General features: G+C 32.0%; 1 protein-coding gene across 1 annotated transcript; it reads left to right on the top strand.

Annotated features, from left to right (window-relative positions):
- The first annotated feature begins 3,057 nt into the window (after nucleotides 1–3,057).
- LOC107960575 (ankyrin repeat-containing protein BDA1) lies at nucleotides 3,058–7,613 on the top strand. Its single transcript, XM_016896905.2, has 3 exons — nucleotides 3,058–3,119; nucleotides 3,590–3,677; nucleotides 6,911–7,613. Exon 3 carries the CDS (start codon nucleotides 6,999–7,001, stop codon nucleotides 7,518–7,520), a length of 522 nt encoding a protein of 173 aa, XP_016752394.2. The 5' UTR covers nucleotides 3,058–3,119; nucleotides 3,590–3,677; nucleotides 6,911–6,998; the 3' UTR covers nucleotides 7,521–7,613.
- Nucleotides 7,614–16,265: the final 8,652 nt, after the last annotated feature.

Raw genomic sequence — 16,265 nt, 5'->3', positions numbered from 1 at the left:
TTTTTTTCTAATTTGGTATCTAAACTTTTTTTTACCTAATTTGGTACCTGAACTTGATACTTTTTTTCTAATTCGATACCTAATTTGATACTTGAACTTGACATTTTTTTCCCTAATTTGATACATAAACTTTTTTTTATCTAATTTGGTACCTAAACTTTTCAAATGTTATACAAATTATGTAACACCCTAAAAATTTGAGTGTTGTTTGTTAACTTATGATATAATTAAGTCTTTGTATCTGTGGCTAAGTGCTTTGTTTGTATGTTAAAGGTTAGGGGTTCAAACCTCGCTTTTGGAAATTTTGTTATTTTGTTTGACTTGACCTTTAGCGTTGAACATTTGACTTAAGTCTATTTGGGCATTAATCTATGTCAAGGATGAGCATGCTAGTTCAATGATTAAGTTTCTGTATACTTTCTAGTTCTATGTTCAAATCTCTACGCATGCTTTAATGAAATATTTTTATGTCACTTGGTAAAAGCCTGTTAGTTTTTGTTGTTTAAAAGCCATGCTCTTTAATTTTTTTCTTCTTTTGTTCTTATTTTTCTTTTGTTCTTTCTTTCTTATTTCACTTTTCTTTTCTTTTTCTTTTGCTTACTTCCGTAAACTGTTAACGGGTTTAATTGGGAATTTTGCATTGTTCGTTGCATCATTTGAAAGGTTGTTGCTTAAGTTTTGTCGTTATTCTCTTTTGTTTTTGTGAAATTTTGTTGTTGTTCTTCGAAGTTAGAAATTACTGTTGTTTGTTTGAATTTTTGTTAATTGTGTGGTTGGGCTTTTGTTAGGCGAAGGTCTTACGGGAAACAGTCCTCCAACAGTCTAAGTTTGAGTAATTATTGTTGATATGTTGGTAAGCGTTAGGTTGCTATAAGGGTTTGCGTTGAAGTTTTTGACATATTGGGTTGATTGTTGTTCTTGTGTGGATTGCTTTGTTTAAGTTGTTGATTGAACATTTGGTCGTCGTTTTTAGGTTTTGGAATCACTCATGTTGTTTCCGCGTTGAATCTGTATCAAGAGTGTAACAAAAACCCAAATTTTTGCAATTTGTGAACGCTAGAAAATATGGTTGTCAATGGCACACGCCCGTGTGTCGGGCTGCGTAAATCATTGTTTCCAAATTGGAGGCATACGGGCGTGTGTCCATGCCATGTAACTTATTGTTTCGGATTTAGGGTCACATAGGCTTGTGTCTAGGTTGTGTGACTCACTATTTTGCATTTAAGGTCACACAAGCCAGGGACACAAGCATGTGTCCAGGCCGTGTGAGGGAAATTTTGGGTTATGAGTCACACGAACGTATGCTTAGTTGTGTGTTAAACCGTGTAACTCACTTTTTGAAACCACACGAGCTAGCCACCCTGGCTGTGTGAATCCACACGGGCTTGTGGGCCAAAAATCAAGATTTTGCTCTAAGGTCGTAATCATCGTTCGAATCAAACGTAGGCATACCATAGGGTTCCTATGATCAGAATTAGACATTGAAACTGTTATCTGACAATCTGTTACTGAATAATCTGTTATTCTAGTATATACATTTGGCATGAGATCTGATAACTATGTGTGATAGCATTAAGATATCTGATAAGATATGAATTGTTGGTTTCTAAAATTATTGGTTTAGTTAACGGTTGTGATATGAATTATGAAATAAGACATCTGATGAGAACTTTGAACTGATCTGTAAACCTCTAGCATTATAGATAAGTTGAGATAATGAGTTGCGTGGTAGTCATGGACGTGGTTCTCGTGAGTGCCATGGGCATTGACGAGGAGCTCAAACAGAGTCATCCTTTATGGGCAGTATGCCCAATCTAGAGACCAGTGAGACCGTTGGTACTTCTACTGCTGAGATTGGGTCTCAGACTCCAATAGTCGGGGATGACATACTATCCCAAGAGTCGAGGGTCGGTTACTGAACAACTCTAGTTGAATGGTACTGATAAACCGTAATTTATACATATTTTTATCCCATGCTTAGCATATTTATGGATGGTTTCTCCTTAGATTTGGTGAATTCGATGCTCCTAATCCTTTAATTTTATATTTTATACTTAGGTGAGCATAGGAGAGTAAAAAGAACGAGAAACGGGTCAAAAATGGAGAAAATAGACCTACGTGGGAAATCAACACGGCCTGGACTTCCTCACACGGGCATGTCATATGGCTGTGTCCATTTAGCAGGATCGAAGCACAGCTTACACGGTAGACTACACGGCCGTGCCTATTCAACAGCCTTGACCACGGGCTGGAGTCTGAGGTTTATTGGGCCGTATGAGGTTATAAAGCGTATCGGACCAGTTGCTTACAGATTATCGTTGCCACCTGAGTTAGAAAAGATACACAACGTATTCCATGTTTCGATGCTTCGAAGATATCGATCTGACCCTTCCCATGTGATCAGTCCGTCTAAGATTGAAATTCAGCCTGATATGACCTACGAAGAAGAACCGATTCATATTTTGACTCGTGAGACTAGAAAGTTACGGAATAAAAAGATTTCATTAGTCAAAGTATTGTGGCATAAGCATGGAGTTGAAGAAGCAACATGGGAGCCAAAAGATACAATGAGAGAACGTTATCCGAACCTATTCACAGGTAAGATTTTTGGGGACGAAAATCCCTAAGGGGGGAGAGTTGTAACAACTCAATTTAGACCCTAATCGGAACGGTAATTTCGGGACCACGAATCCAAGTCAGAAAAATATTTAAAAATTATTTGCTGTGTTTATTTTGTGTAAATTTATGTCTGTGAAATTTTCGTGATTTAATTTGGTCGTTTAGGTGTCCGATTAAATAAAAGGACTTAATCGCGTAAGATAAAAATTTAGTTGTTAAATGTGAAAGTACTTAATTGCTATTGTCTTTATTAATGGAAGCACCTATAATGCAAATATTCCTTTACATACTTGCATGGACACATTCGGCCGTTAGTAAGTAATTTATACATAATAATAAGTAAGGGTAAAATAGTAACTTATGTGATAAAATGTTATAATATAAAGTATATCATAAAATAATAAGACGAATCATAATGTGTTCATACTTTCTACTAGCCAAATATCAAAATAACAAAAGAAAAGAAACTTAGGGTTCGGCATTTTCAAGCTTGATTCAAGGTAAGTTTTAGTTTGGTTTTTGATAATTTCTACGTTTTTGTGATCATTACTTCGAATACTTCAAAACCCATGCTTGAATTTTTTATTTTAATGAATATTTTGAGTTAAGCCATTGTTGATAGCTTGTGATTTTTGTTATTTAATGATGAAAAATGAAAGATATGTTTAAGATTAACATATTTTGTATTGAAGTTTTTGGTAATTTTGAGTAAATAGGACTAATTGCAAAAATAATAATTTAAGGGACTAAAATGTGAAATTGATAAAATATATGGATTTGTATGAGCATGGGTATCATTCGGCCTAATATGGGTGTTGTGAAATTTTGTGTATTTTGTGTTTTGAACAATAGGGACTAAATTGTAAAAATTATAAATGTCAGGGGTAAAATAGTAATTTGCTTATTTATGTGATTTTGGACTAAATTGGATGAAAATATGTTTGAATGAGCTTAATTTGAATATGTTTAGATCAAGAACCAAAGAAATCGAATTTGGACCGGAGAAAAACAAAAGTTGTCGACTAGCAGCCCCTCCGTCTTATTCTACGAAGTCCGAGGTAAGTTTATAAGCAAATAGACGTGTTTAATTGTAGTTAAATATTAAATATACATGCTGTTATGAAATGTTGAAGTTTATATTTGATATAGCTGAATATGGAAAGGCTTGGTTATTTCGTTTCTAAATTCGATTCGACCGAGTTACAACGTCCGAAAGCCCCGTACGAACCTTAGGAATAGCACGTGATTGTATATCAAAGTTAGATTATAATATAGTAAGTGACATGTTGAATTCGATCATAAGCTTGATAGTTTAAATTGGATATGTTTGAGTTAAGGTGAAATATATGCACGTGAATTCGCTTTTATGTTTGGGTTTAGGTTCGTATATGCATAGACGTAATTCTTGGCAAGCCTTGATTGAGTACTATCATTTGGTAATGAAAGATAACAAGTACTAAGTACATTTCTTTTTAAAAAAAAAAAAATTGTTTGATTAATTGTTTTGACATGTGCGCATAAATAAAATGTGTGCAAGGGTTGTTATTTGCTATTATTTGGCAGTTTGATAATTTAGTGAATTTTGGCATGATATAAAGTCAAATTATCATTAGGGTTATTCGAGAGATTTATACTAAATTGTAAAAAGGTGCTTGAGTTTGGTATTATATGTTGCGTTCTTATGTGATGATGATTTATCAATTTATAATTTGCCTTATAGTTTTATATGGTCATATTCAGTTACAATTACTTACATGTTTATAAGTTTTTAAAAAAGGTGTATTAAATTGCGTTAATGTGTTACCTATGAATAAAATATAATTAAAGTAGTAACGCCATATAAATAGATTAAAAGAAAGGTAATGAAATTTATTTCATTTAGTGCAACTTGTGCATACACGTGACATATGTATACAACAAGTTAAATAATCATTCATGAAACCATAGAAGTGTTCCATGTTTCGGGTACAGTGTAAATGTTTAATTTGTACATACATTAGATTTTATACACTATTAGGGATGTATTGAGTATCTTAAATTTCTTTTAAGGTTTAATAATAAATTGAGTTAAAAGCTATATGCGATCAGAATCTTGAGTTGAATTTTTTTTATATAAACGTTTGTATGAATAATAGTTTAATCGGTGATGCCTCATAACTCTAATTCGGCGATGGTTACGGGCTAGGGGTGATACAAAATATCTCAATTTCTAGCAACTAAACACTTCAATTTGCAGTACTTAGACACTTCAATTTACAACATTTAAACACTTCAATTTACAACACTTTAATACTTCAATTTGCAGCACTTTAACATCACAATTAACAACATTTATGCACCTCAATTACAACGATAAAACCTCTAGACAGAAGCAATTAACCAAATAATTAAGGATAAGTTTGATCATTATCACTCACATTCAGACACATTTAAACAGCAGCAACCATCAATTAAATAAGAGGAATTTTAAACATTTAATAGTCATTTCCATCATAATCAATAGCAAATTATCCACCATTTAAAATTTAAACGATAGTTTGGTAGCGTTTAACACAATTAACCCTACTTCAAAATTAACCTAAAATTGTAACAGAACAAATCTAAAAATAAAAAGGCACTTACTCAGCCTGCGCGTAAAACCAGGTAATCGAACCCGAAGACAACGCCATGAGCACGTCGCGACTGATTACACCTTTTGCAACCGAGACGCAGGCGCCAAATAAGCTTGATGAGGGCTGGGCAAATTCGAAAATCATCATCAGAACCTTGAAAACCCGAATTAAAATATCCAGAAACATAAAAAAAAAATCAGAGAGAAAAGAAAAACGAACCTTGGAAGGATTAGGACGAGAAGAGAAGCATTCTAGGGTTTGATAATGGGTGCTTCAACAATATGTTGGGGGTAATAACAACGATTGCATCTCCAAATAAATTAATTTGGACGAATTAGAGATTAAAAAAAAAGCCTTTTCTTTATGGACTCAAATCAAGTTCTTTCCTTTTTTTTTCTCTCTTTGCTGGTAGATTTGAAGGTGGAGCTTGAACGTGTGCGTGTGTTAGGCGAATGTGTTTGGCTTTTAACCGAAATTTGTGAGTTGGGGATATTTCATATTTGTTTTATTGCTCAATCAAAGAGGGGGAAGAGAAAATTACCAGAATTCTAGGGGTAAAAAATTAGGCATTTGGGGAAAATTTTAGGAGAAAAAAATAAGGAATTTCAGGAAACTAATTTGGAGGATAAAACTAAGCCTAGCAAAAACGGCGTAGTTTGGTTAAAAATAAAATGATATTTTGCGGGTTTTTCTCATAAATATCGCTATTACTTTACCTTTAGCTTATCTTTTGCGGCGTTTATGAGAAAAACGCTTCTATTACTTTATCTTTTGAGGCGTTTTCTGTCCAAACGCTACTAAAAGTTTAATTTCCTGTAGTGCGTAATAGACATAAAAATTTGAATTAAAAAAATTCAATAAGCTACTTATAAGCAAGTCAAGAAGATCATGTAAAAGAAATGCGTAGGTCAGCAGGTCTTTTAGACTTATAACGTTTTGAGGCAAAGACGGTTTAAATTCAAAAGAAACATAACGAGTAATGATAATTTTTTTATCTCTTTTGTTGGGTGATTTTGGCCATTTGTTGGCCAGCACCACACCCCCCAAAATAATTATTTTTTAATCAGATAAAAGGGTGTCGGCCATCAGTGTGCTACCACCCCCAAAAATTTTTTTGAAAGAAAATACATGGGTGCCGACCATGTAGTGTCCAAAACCTTCTAAAATTATTTTCTTAATAGAAAAAAATAGTAGTGTCGATCATCTAGTTCCCATAACTCAATTTTACTGTCCATTTCAAATCATTTGAATAAATATTTTTGAACGAAGGTCATTTTTGTAAATAGTATTATTTTTTTCTTTTTGGAGTCAAATGGTAAAATAGAAATCAACCCTTTAAAATCTAAGAGAAGCACTAGGGCACTACAAAACCGTGTACGACTAATCACTTGTCAAGTCTAGAATATCTAAACTTATACACGCAAATCAACCCTTCAAAATCTAACTTAGAGAAGCACTACGGCACTATAAACCGTGAACGACTAATCACTTGGTCTAGAAGAACTTAACTTATACACGCAAATCAATCCTTAAAATTCTAAGTTAGATTTTTCAAGACTGGACAAATGTTTAGCAACATCTTCCTCAGTTATTTGATATATAAGTGGGCAAAAGCTCGTTTCAAGTTTTCAGTCATTTTGGTATCTAATTATTCTTTGATTGTTCGAAATGGATGAAAGGTTAAAGAGAGCAGCTGAAACAGGAAACATTGATGCCTTGTATTCATTCATCCACCACGATGCCAATGTTTTCAAGCGTATAGATAAGATGGAGTTCGTGGATACGCCATTACACATTGCTGCAGTTACAGGCAATAACGGTTTTGCAATGGAGATGATGAACTTGAAGCCATCGTTTACCAGGAAACTGAACCAGGATGGCTTTTCCCCCATTCATCTAGCCTTGCTTAGTGGAAAACCAGAAATGGTTTTTGATTTTTTATCTATTGATGAAAATCTTGTCCGTCTTAAAGGGAGGGAGGGTTTCACTGTTGCTCATTATGCAGCTCGGGATGTAAATGTTCATCTTTTGTCTCAGTTTTTGGATGTTTGTCCCGATTGTATCTTTGATTTGACTATGAGGAGGCAAACTGCTTTGCATATTGCTGCAGAAAGCAAAAACTTTGAAGCATTTAAAGTTATGTTGGAATGGATTCAAAAGACGTTCAAAGACAGTAGGTCAACGAGAATTAAAATCTTGAACCTACAAGATAAGGATGGCAACACTGTATTGCACTTAGCTGCATCAAATAACCAACCACAGGTACTTTTTCCATTCTTTTTGGATTAAACCCTAGTTCTGATGTAACGTTAGGATTTTGGAACATCTATTATTAAAATGTATTGTTGGATTGAAGTTGCATCTATAATTTTGTATTTTAGTTATTACCTGGCTAATATAAAAATAGCAACACTTAAAATTTTAAGATAGATGGATGACAAGAAAAGATAAAACTGGATGATTTGGTAGCTTTTTTGTAATTCTTTATAGTTGGTTGATAAAAATATTTACTTATAATTGAGTGGTTATTTTATAATTTCTTATAGTGAAAAAAATTGGATGAATGTAGATTGCCCTAATTAATATCAATTTTTTTTTTGGAAGGATAGTGAGGGTGTTTAAATAGTTAACCGGTCGGTTAATTGAACTAAATTAGTATTAACCAAAATTTTTAATTATTTAACCTGAATATTTCCATTAATTCGGTTGGTTAACTGAATTGACCGAAATTTATATATATATGTATATATATATTGCTAAAACAAATGTAAAACATATCAACAAAAAATTTGATAATGTTCATTTGACCGATCTATCTGAATTAGTTATAACCTAATACATATCATATATAATATTATTATTTATTAAGTTCGGTTAATTAACTGATTTTGAACCGAATTAATCATTAACCGAAATTTTAAAAAATCTTTAATTGGCTTCCGACTGAATTAAATCATTTCGATTTTAACTTAAATTTGAGCTCCAAGACATCTAACTAATATCATTTGATTACGTCAGTCCTTGAATTTTATGACCCTAACAGTCAAAATTGACTAACTTAAAATTTACATTATCCTTCGATACCATTTTGACTTGTATTGGTAAAAAATTGTTATGACTTATTATTTTTAGAATTTTATTTATAGATAAAATTTCAAAAAAGTATATTATAAAAACTTTAAATAAAGTAGTTTAAAATGTATTTTATAAATTTTAATTAATTAAAATTTTTAAAATAAACAATATCAAAGGTTAGAAATTTTAATTTCATGAACTGTGAGTGATATTTTTATTTGGGAAGAAAGAGTATATTATTTCTATTGTTGTTATTCTATATGTAAAATATTACTCCAAAATTTCATATCCAATATAATTTTTCTAATTTAATCGACGACAAATTTAAAATTTATTGGGTTCTTTTTGCTGAATATTGGGTTATTTTAGCTGTTTGTTGCAATAATGATAGTCTTAATACGTAATGTAAATATATTGTATTTTTTATTAATTTTGTGTTGTGGGCTTGTAAACCAAACAGATGATCAAACTGTTGGTAAAGTGCAAGGAAGTCGACAGGAAGAAGATCAATCAACTTGGTTTTACAGCAATGGATGTGTTACAAAGAGAAACTCTTGCCGACAATAGGACGAGTGTGAAAATTCTGAAGAGTAATCCCCACAGGTTTTCAAAGTTTTCTAACTTCAATGGAATACTGACAGATTACTTCAAAGAAATGAAACCCGAAACAATCAATTCATTGCTCGTCGTATTCTCACTGGTACTATCAATGACTTACCAAGCAATTCTCAGCCCCCCGGGCGGTTTTGCAGAGGACGGCGCAGCCGGTTCAAATAATAAAGATAATCTGTTAGAAATCAAACCCACTCCAAGCATAATCTAGAAGCATGAGACGTGGAGCAATTTTGTGCCATGCAAAGTGCTGAAATTTTAGCCATACAAAGTGCTCCATTATTGAGATGTTTTGTGGCTGGAAATTAAGTGGATTAATAGCCACATTTGTTGTCACTTTATCAGCCTATAAATAGAGGCTTGAACTTGTGTTGTAATGAAGAAAAATGAGAAGAAAAAAGAAATAAGAGAAGCAACGTGAGTGAGAGTGAGAAGGTTAGCAAACCTTGAGTGAGTTAAAATCTAGCAGCAGCTAGACTATCTAGTCATTGAGAAAATATTTGTAATCTTCGTATTGTAATATATTGAGTGTGTAATAAAAAGTAAATTTTCGGCCCATCACGTTTCCAACATAATCGTGAAGGAAAATCAGTGATGACCTCAACTAATTTTATTCTGTTTTACATTTCGAATGGAGTGGCTTTTTTCATATCATTTGTCATAATGATATCACTGTTTGATGTCGTCGCTAAAAATATCATGTTTTGTTTGTGGCCACTTTACTTCTTGATGTGTATCTCCTACGGGCTTGCTTCCAGTACCATAGCACCGTCGAATTCTGTCAGTGATTTCGTTGTATTTGCGGTACTCATCATTTTGGCGTTATTTGTTGGTATCTCTTCATTTCGTTTCAGAAAGTACTAAAATAGAGTTGTCTAGGATCACATGTTGCTCTGATAGTAAGGTGTTCAGGTTATAGGTGTAATTAAGTTTGAACCGTGTTAATTATATTGTTGTTAGGGTTTTGTCCTCCTCTTATAATTTAAAAAATATAAAATAAAAATATAGATGTCTAAATTTGATTTTAATATTCAATAAATTTGAAGTTCGAGCAATATCTTATTTTAATTGATATTATTCTTGTTGAATATTTATCAAAATATTTTTATAAAATAAAAATATTATTGTCGGATACTTTTTTCATTTCTTATCATATAAAACATAGAAAAATATGTTCCATAATATTCGAATTCAAAATATTATATCAACAATCTTTTTTATTTTAACTAAAGCTTTATTTGATCTTTTATAGACAGTTAAATCGATCAATTTTATTATGGTTTACTTATTTTATTTAGGTTAAAATATATTATAAGTTTTTGTATTCTTTATACATTTGAAATTTAACCTTTCTGTTTTTATTTCCAATAATTTAGTCTCTACATTTCAAATTTTAAAATTTAAATTCAATTGTTAACTTCATTAAAAATTTTCTACTAAAGTCACATGTTCATTTTTGAAAAAACAAAATACTTCCTTAGTAGCCATGTAGCAAGAAATAAAGATGCTATAGTAAACCTAAATTTAATAGGATATTTTTAACGATGTTAACAATTTGACTTATATTTTGAAATTTAAAAAGTAGAGGGACTAAATTACTTTAAATAAAAGTAGAAAAACTAAATAAATTCCAAATATATGAAGAGTTTAGGGATTTAGAGCATATTATATTTATATTTAATTTTGTGATAAATAAAATAAATTTTAAATTTGTGAGTGATAAATATTTTAACGAAAATAGCTAAACATAATTACAATTGGTCACCCATATTTATGTAAATTTACATTTCTGGTCACTAAAATTAAAACAACAACATTATCAATATATAACAATATAATCATTCTACCATTGAGTAATGGCAAATGTGATTGACTCTATAATGATCCGATTTTAGACGATGTCAAAAAATGCGGTTTCAAAATCCAAATTCCATAAACTGAGTCTGTGAGATTATAATACGAGGATTTACAGAGTTAGTATGAAAATATATTAAAGATCGGTTAAGAAATTTAACCGAGAAAAATAGTTAATTAAAGTTTAGAGACTAAATTGTAAAAGTCTAGTCGTTATTAATTTTTATATTAGAAAATGTTTGACGACCTAATTGGTAATTAACCAAGGTACCTAAATGGTTATTAACTCATTGTTTTTTATAAGATAGTGGATGATAATGATGATAGTCATTTAACTTTGTAATTAAAATTATAATATACATACCTTAAATAAATCAACTAAACATGATTAAGTTTGTTAATTAAGCTATTAGTCTAAGTATAAATATATCAAATGGTAGAGAAAGGATGAATTCATCATCTTTCTCCTAAAGCTTGTTGTCCACTGTTGAAGGGAAGAACAAGTTTCCCTCTTTTCCAATTCGGTCCAAAGTACCAAGATAATTAAGCACTTTTCTTTTAGATTTTTATAGATTCATCATCCATTAAGCTTAATCTAGCAAACCCAATGCTTAGATTTTGAGATTTTTAAATTTATGCCAACTTTTCATTTATGAGGTTTGTAAGATTAAAGCTTGAAATTAATAGATATGTAATTGTTAAGTTTAGATTTAGTTGAAATTGTATTAGAAGATAGTGAGATTAGTTTAGAATTAAAAGTTTAGTTAATTTTGACATTAGGTACTAAATTGAATAAATTTTAAAAAAATGACCTTTGTTGAAAATTTAGTCCAAGCATGGGTTTGCAATGGAGACAATGAACTTGAAGCCATTGTTTGCCAGGAAACTAATAATTTATCATGTGAAAAATATAAAATAAAATATACATAAAATTAATAATACATACATTCGTTAAATGTCTTTTAATTTATTCATTTAATTCTCAATTTTTCTTAAATGTAATTCTCACTTTTTTAAATAAAAAATCATCGTATAAATTTTATAATAGGTTTAGAACTTTATAACATCATGTTTATAAAGAGTTTAAGCCACCATGAAAGTCACAACAAAAGAAGAAAATAAGAGGTGCAGGACCCAAAAGAAGGGTACCAAAAAATCCAACAGAAAAAAGCCCTCGTACCCCAAACCTCATTAAGAAACCCTTTTAGTTGAACCCCTTTCAAACCCCCTAGACACCAAAATCACCTACCACCAAGCCATAAAAGCCTCCTCCACCTCCCACCTCAAATCATATCATATCAAAATTGTACCAACCTATACACAAGCCAATTCAAAGTACCCACATCCAAAAAGAAATCCTTAAACATGTTAACTCAAAATCCTTACCCATCCAAACCCCCCTGTTATTGACACCAAACTCAGAAACCCTCGCTAGATAAATAAAAGGAATCAGACTAAGGGTGAGATTGGATGGGCAATGCGTTTACCTGCGGTTAGTGTAAAAACAGTGGTGGCGGTGAGATTAGATACTATAGCGATACTGTAGTGTGAGACAAAAAATAAGCTAAAAGCACCGCACCGCCGCCCCCCCAAACCCACGCTAAAAACCATTATCAGCAGCCAACAACATGGACTCTTTATACTAAAAAAGAAACAAACTTACAATGCATCCTTGTCTTTTAAATTTCTTTCTTCAATTTATATCATCTCTTTAATGAATCTTCTTCATTGCAAACAACTTTTACACCAAGCGTTTCACCCAAATTCAATGTATCAATAGCCTCCTTCAACAAAAAATTTCTCTTATTCCTCTTATCTGAGTCAGTCAAAGACGCGTTGTCTATTCTACTGTTGATTAAAGGGTCCATCCCCTTTCCTCTTTTTTCTGATTCCCTTTCTTCTCTATTCTATTTATTTTCTTTTCACATCTTGGACAACACTAAGGTTTGTGTTGAATGTAAACAATACGTAAGGTAATGCTCGAATGTAGGGGATTGTTTAAAATGAAATGTATTTTTGTGAATTATTTGTGGAATTTTAAATGAAGCAAATGATCAAACTATTGATAGAATATGAGGAAGTGGATAAGAATAAGATCAATGACCGTGATTTTACAGCAATGGATGTGTTACAAAGACAAACTGTAGCAGACAACACGGAGAGTGTGAATATCCTAAACAGTAATCCCCTCACGTTTCAAAAGTTGTCAAAGTTCAAATTACTGAGACATGAGATAAAAGATATGAGAGACGAAACAGTGGTTGTATTACTCATCGTATTCACACTGGTTCTAACAATGACATACCAAGGAATTCTCAGCCCCCCTGGCTGCATTTTCTAAGGCGATGCAATTGCACCAACTAGTTCAAATCATCGTGCAGGGAAATCAGTGATGAAGGCATCTAGTTTTCTTCTTTTCTATATTCCAAATGAGGCGGCTTTTTTATATCTTGGGTCATGACACTATTACTGTTGGAATTCATAGCTGAAAGTTCTAGAATTGACCCGATTAAACAACAAACGAGAAAAATAGCTGAATAAATTGAGAAATTGAAAACACAAATTTAGCGTGGAAAAACTCCTCCAAAGAGGATAAAAAACCACGGGTAAAGATAATTTTACTATAATGGCAAAAGAACGAAAAGTTAAAAAGATGGAGATAAAAACTAAACCTTGAAAACCCAAAAACAAAGAACCCTCAAAACGTAAACATAAAATTCTCTAAATGTGTTTTGAGTTCTAATCTCTAATGGGTGTTTTTTTCTAAGGTTGTAAAAGAGTCTATTTATAGGCTAAATTCATAGGTCAAATAAGAATAAAATAATCTAAACTAATTAGTGTTTGATTGAAACAAATAAACAGAGTTTAACTAGAAGATTATTTCTCAAATTTGACTGAAATAGGAATCATACTTAACAAATCTCCACCTTGACTCATATTTCCACAACGCCATCTTTGCCAAAACCTGCCACGAGCCTATTTTGAACTATGTAGGGAATTAACTGAGTTGAATGTGTTCTTAGAAACTGGAAGACTTCTAGCCTTCGACTTGTACACTACCAAATCAAAACTAACCCAGGTCTGATTTTCACGAACACAGTGCCCTAACTTTTCAAAACCTGCATCCAAAATAGAACCTCTCTTCAACGAAATAGTCATACATTTTTCCCTCTTATGACCAAGTTGCCTCCGCTCCAAACGAGTTGACTTCAACTCTATAACAAACGAGGGGCATCCGATTTTACCAGTCACTGTAGAACCTTCCCGAATATAAAGACTGCTGGTTCTTTTACCTTTTAACAAAACAAGAGCTCCACGAGATACTTTAATGCCATTCGACTCGATGTTGATTCCGTATCCTTTCAAGTCTAAAATACTCAAGGAGATGAGATTCTTTCATAAATTAGGTACATACCTGACATCTGAGAGTGTCCAAATCGTCCCATCGTGCATCTTAATTTTAACAGTACCAATACCATTTACCTTACTAGATGAATCGTTTCTCATGTGTACAACTCCACCTTCAACCGAACTGTATGTGGAGAACCATTCTCTATTGGGACATATGTGGAAAGAACATCCTGAATCTAGGATCCACTCAAACGTGATCTTGGAGTTATCGCTCGTTGACAATAATAAGAAATCATCACCATTTTCATAGGCCAAATTAGCACCAACTACATCTTCCTCGTTATTCTCAGCAGCTCTTTTATTTTGCAGTTTATAACAATCTGCTTTGACATGACCTAACTTTTTACAATAGCGACACCTTTTGTCTCGTTTCTTTGATGCTATCAAAATGAAAGTCTGTCTATCTATTTTGCAATCCAAATAAAATTCATTGTCAAGTTTGTCTTTACTCAACAAATGACCCTTCACATCTTCAAACGAGAGTTTGTCTCTGCCATAAATCAGGGTCTCCCTGAAAGACTTGTATGAAGGGGGTAAATAGCACAATAATATCATAGCTTGATCTTTATCATCAATATAAACATCAACGTTCTTTAAATCATTTAAAAGAGTAATGAATTGACTGATGTGATCTTTAAAAAGCTCATCTTCATTCATGCAAAACGTAAATAGACGTTGTTTCAACACTAAACGGTTAGCCAGAGACTTGTCACATAAAGATGTTCTAACCTTTTCCATAAGGGGGATGAGGTTTTCTCCATCAATACCTCCTGTAATACCGTATTCATGAGGCACAACTCGATTGCAGATAAAGCCTTTTCATCAAGCTCTTCCCATTCTGTTTTATTTAGATTCTCAGGCTTTTTCCCTATAACAACATTTTTCAAGCCGAATTGAACTAGAATTGTCATCATCCAAACTTGCCGCAGATTGAAATTTGTCTCACCATCGAACTTCTCAATTTTAAACCTTGCTGTTGCCATCTCTAAATAAGCTGATCTATGAAAATTGAACTAGCTCTGATACCACTTGTTAGAATTGACCCGATTAAGCAACAAACAAAATAATAGCGAAATAAATTGAGAAAATGAACACACAAATTTAACGTGAAAAAACTCCCCCAAAGAGGATAAAAAACTACGGGAAAAGATAATTTTACTATAATAGCAAAAGAACGAAGAGTACAAAAGATGGAGATAAAAACTAAACCTTGAAAACCCAAAAACAAAGAACCCTCAAAACATAAACACAAAATTCTCTAAAAGTGTTATGAGTTCTAATCTCTAATGGGTGTTTTTTTCTAAGGTTGTAAAAGAGCCTATTTATAGGCTAAATTCATAGGTCAAATAATAAAATAATCTAAACTAATCAGTGTTTGATTAAAACAAATAAATAGAGTTTAACTAGAAGATCATTTCTCAAATTTAACTGAAATAGGAGTCAACAGAAAGTATAATGTATTTTTTGTCACCAATTAACCTTATGGTGTGTTTCTGCTATGGGGTAGCTTTGTCAACTATAGCACCTTCAACTACTCTTAGTTTGGTCATCGCCTATGCCACAATCATCGTTCATTACTCACTTTACTTCATTTGGTCAGGTCATCACCGTCGTTTTAGAAAAAAATAAAATGTAAGTGTCTATTTAGTTTTATCTGGTATATCAACTCAATTTTAAGAGTGTATGATAAAGTTGTAACTTTTACCTCAATTTGATATTTTGATAATTATAAATAAAAACTTTGGCTAAGTTATTTTAATAAATATTAATGGATTGAAACAAAAAATCAATTTAAAAATAATTTATATCTTCATATTATGTTGGTATTTTGTCACAATTCATCTAAGAGGAAACTATATATATTTTCTAATCGTGATTATATTATTTTCTATATTGGAAGTATTATAAATTTTGTTTTATCTACATTACGAATCTTATTTTACGCCCACAAAAGATCCAATGCATGGCTTTTAGCAGAGTTGATATCCCAACGAATTACGTATGTCCAACCTGTTACCTTATGAACCTTGACCTGATAAAGTGCTATACATCTCCATTAAATATAAACCACATAGGAGCTCA

This window comes from Gossypium hirsutum, chromosome A05 (genome assembly GCF_007990345.1).
Source record: "Gossypium hirsutum isolate 1008001.06 chromosome A05, Gossypium_hirsutum_v2.1, whole genome shotgun sequence".
Classification (NCBI taxonomy): domain Eukaryota; kingdom Viridiplantae; phylum Streptophyta; class Magnoliopsida; order Malvales; family Malvaceae; genus Gossypium; species Gossypium hirsutum.
Note: the sequence above shows the minus strand (reverse complement) of the source record. Positions and strands in the feature narration are given on the sequence as shown.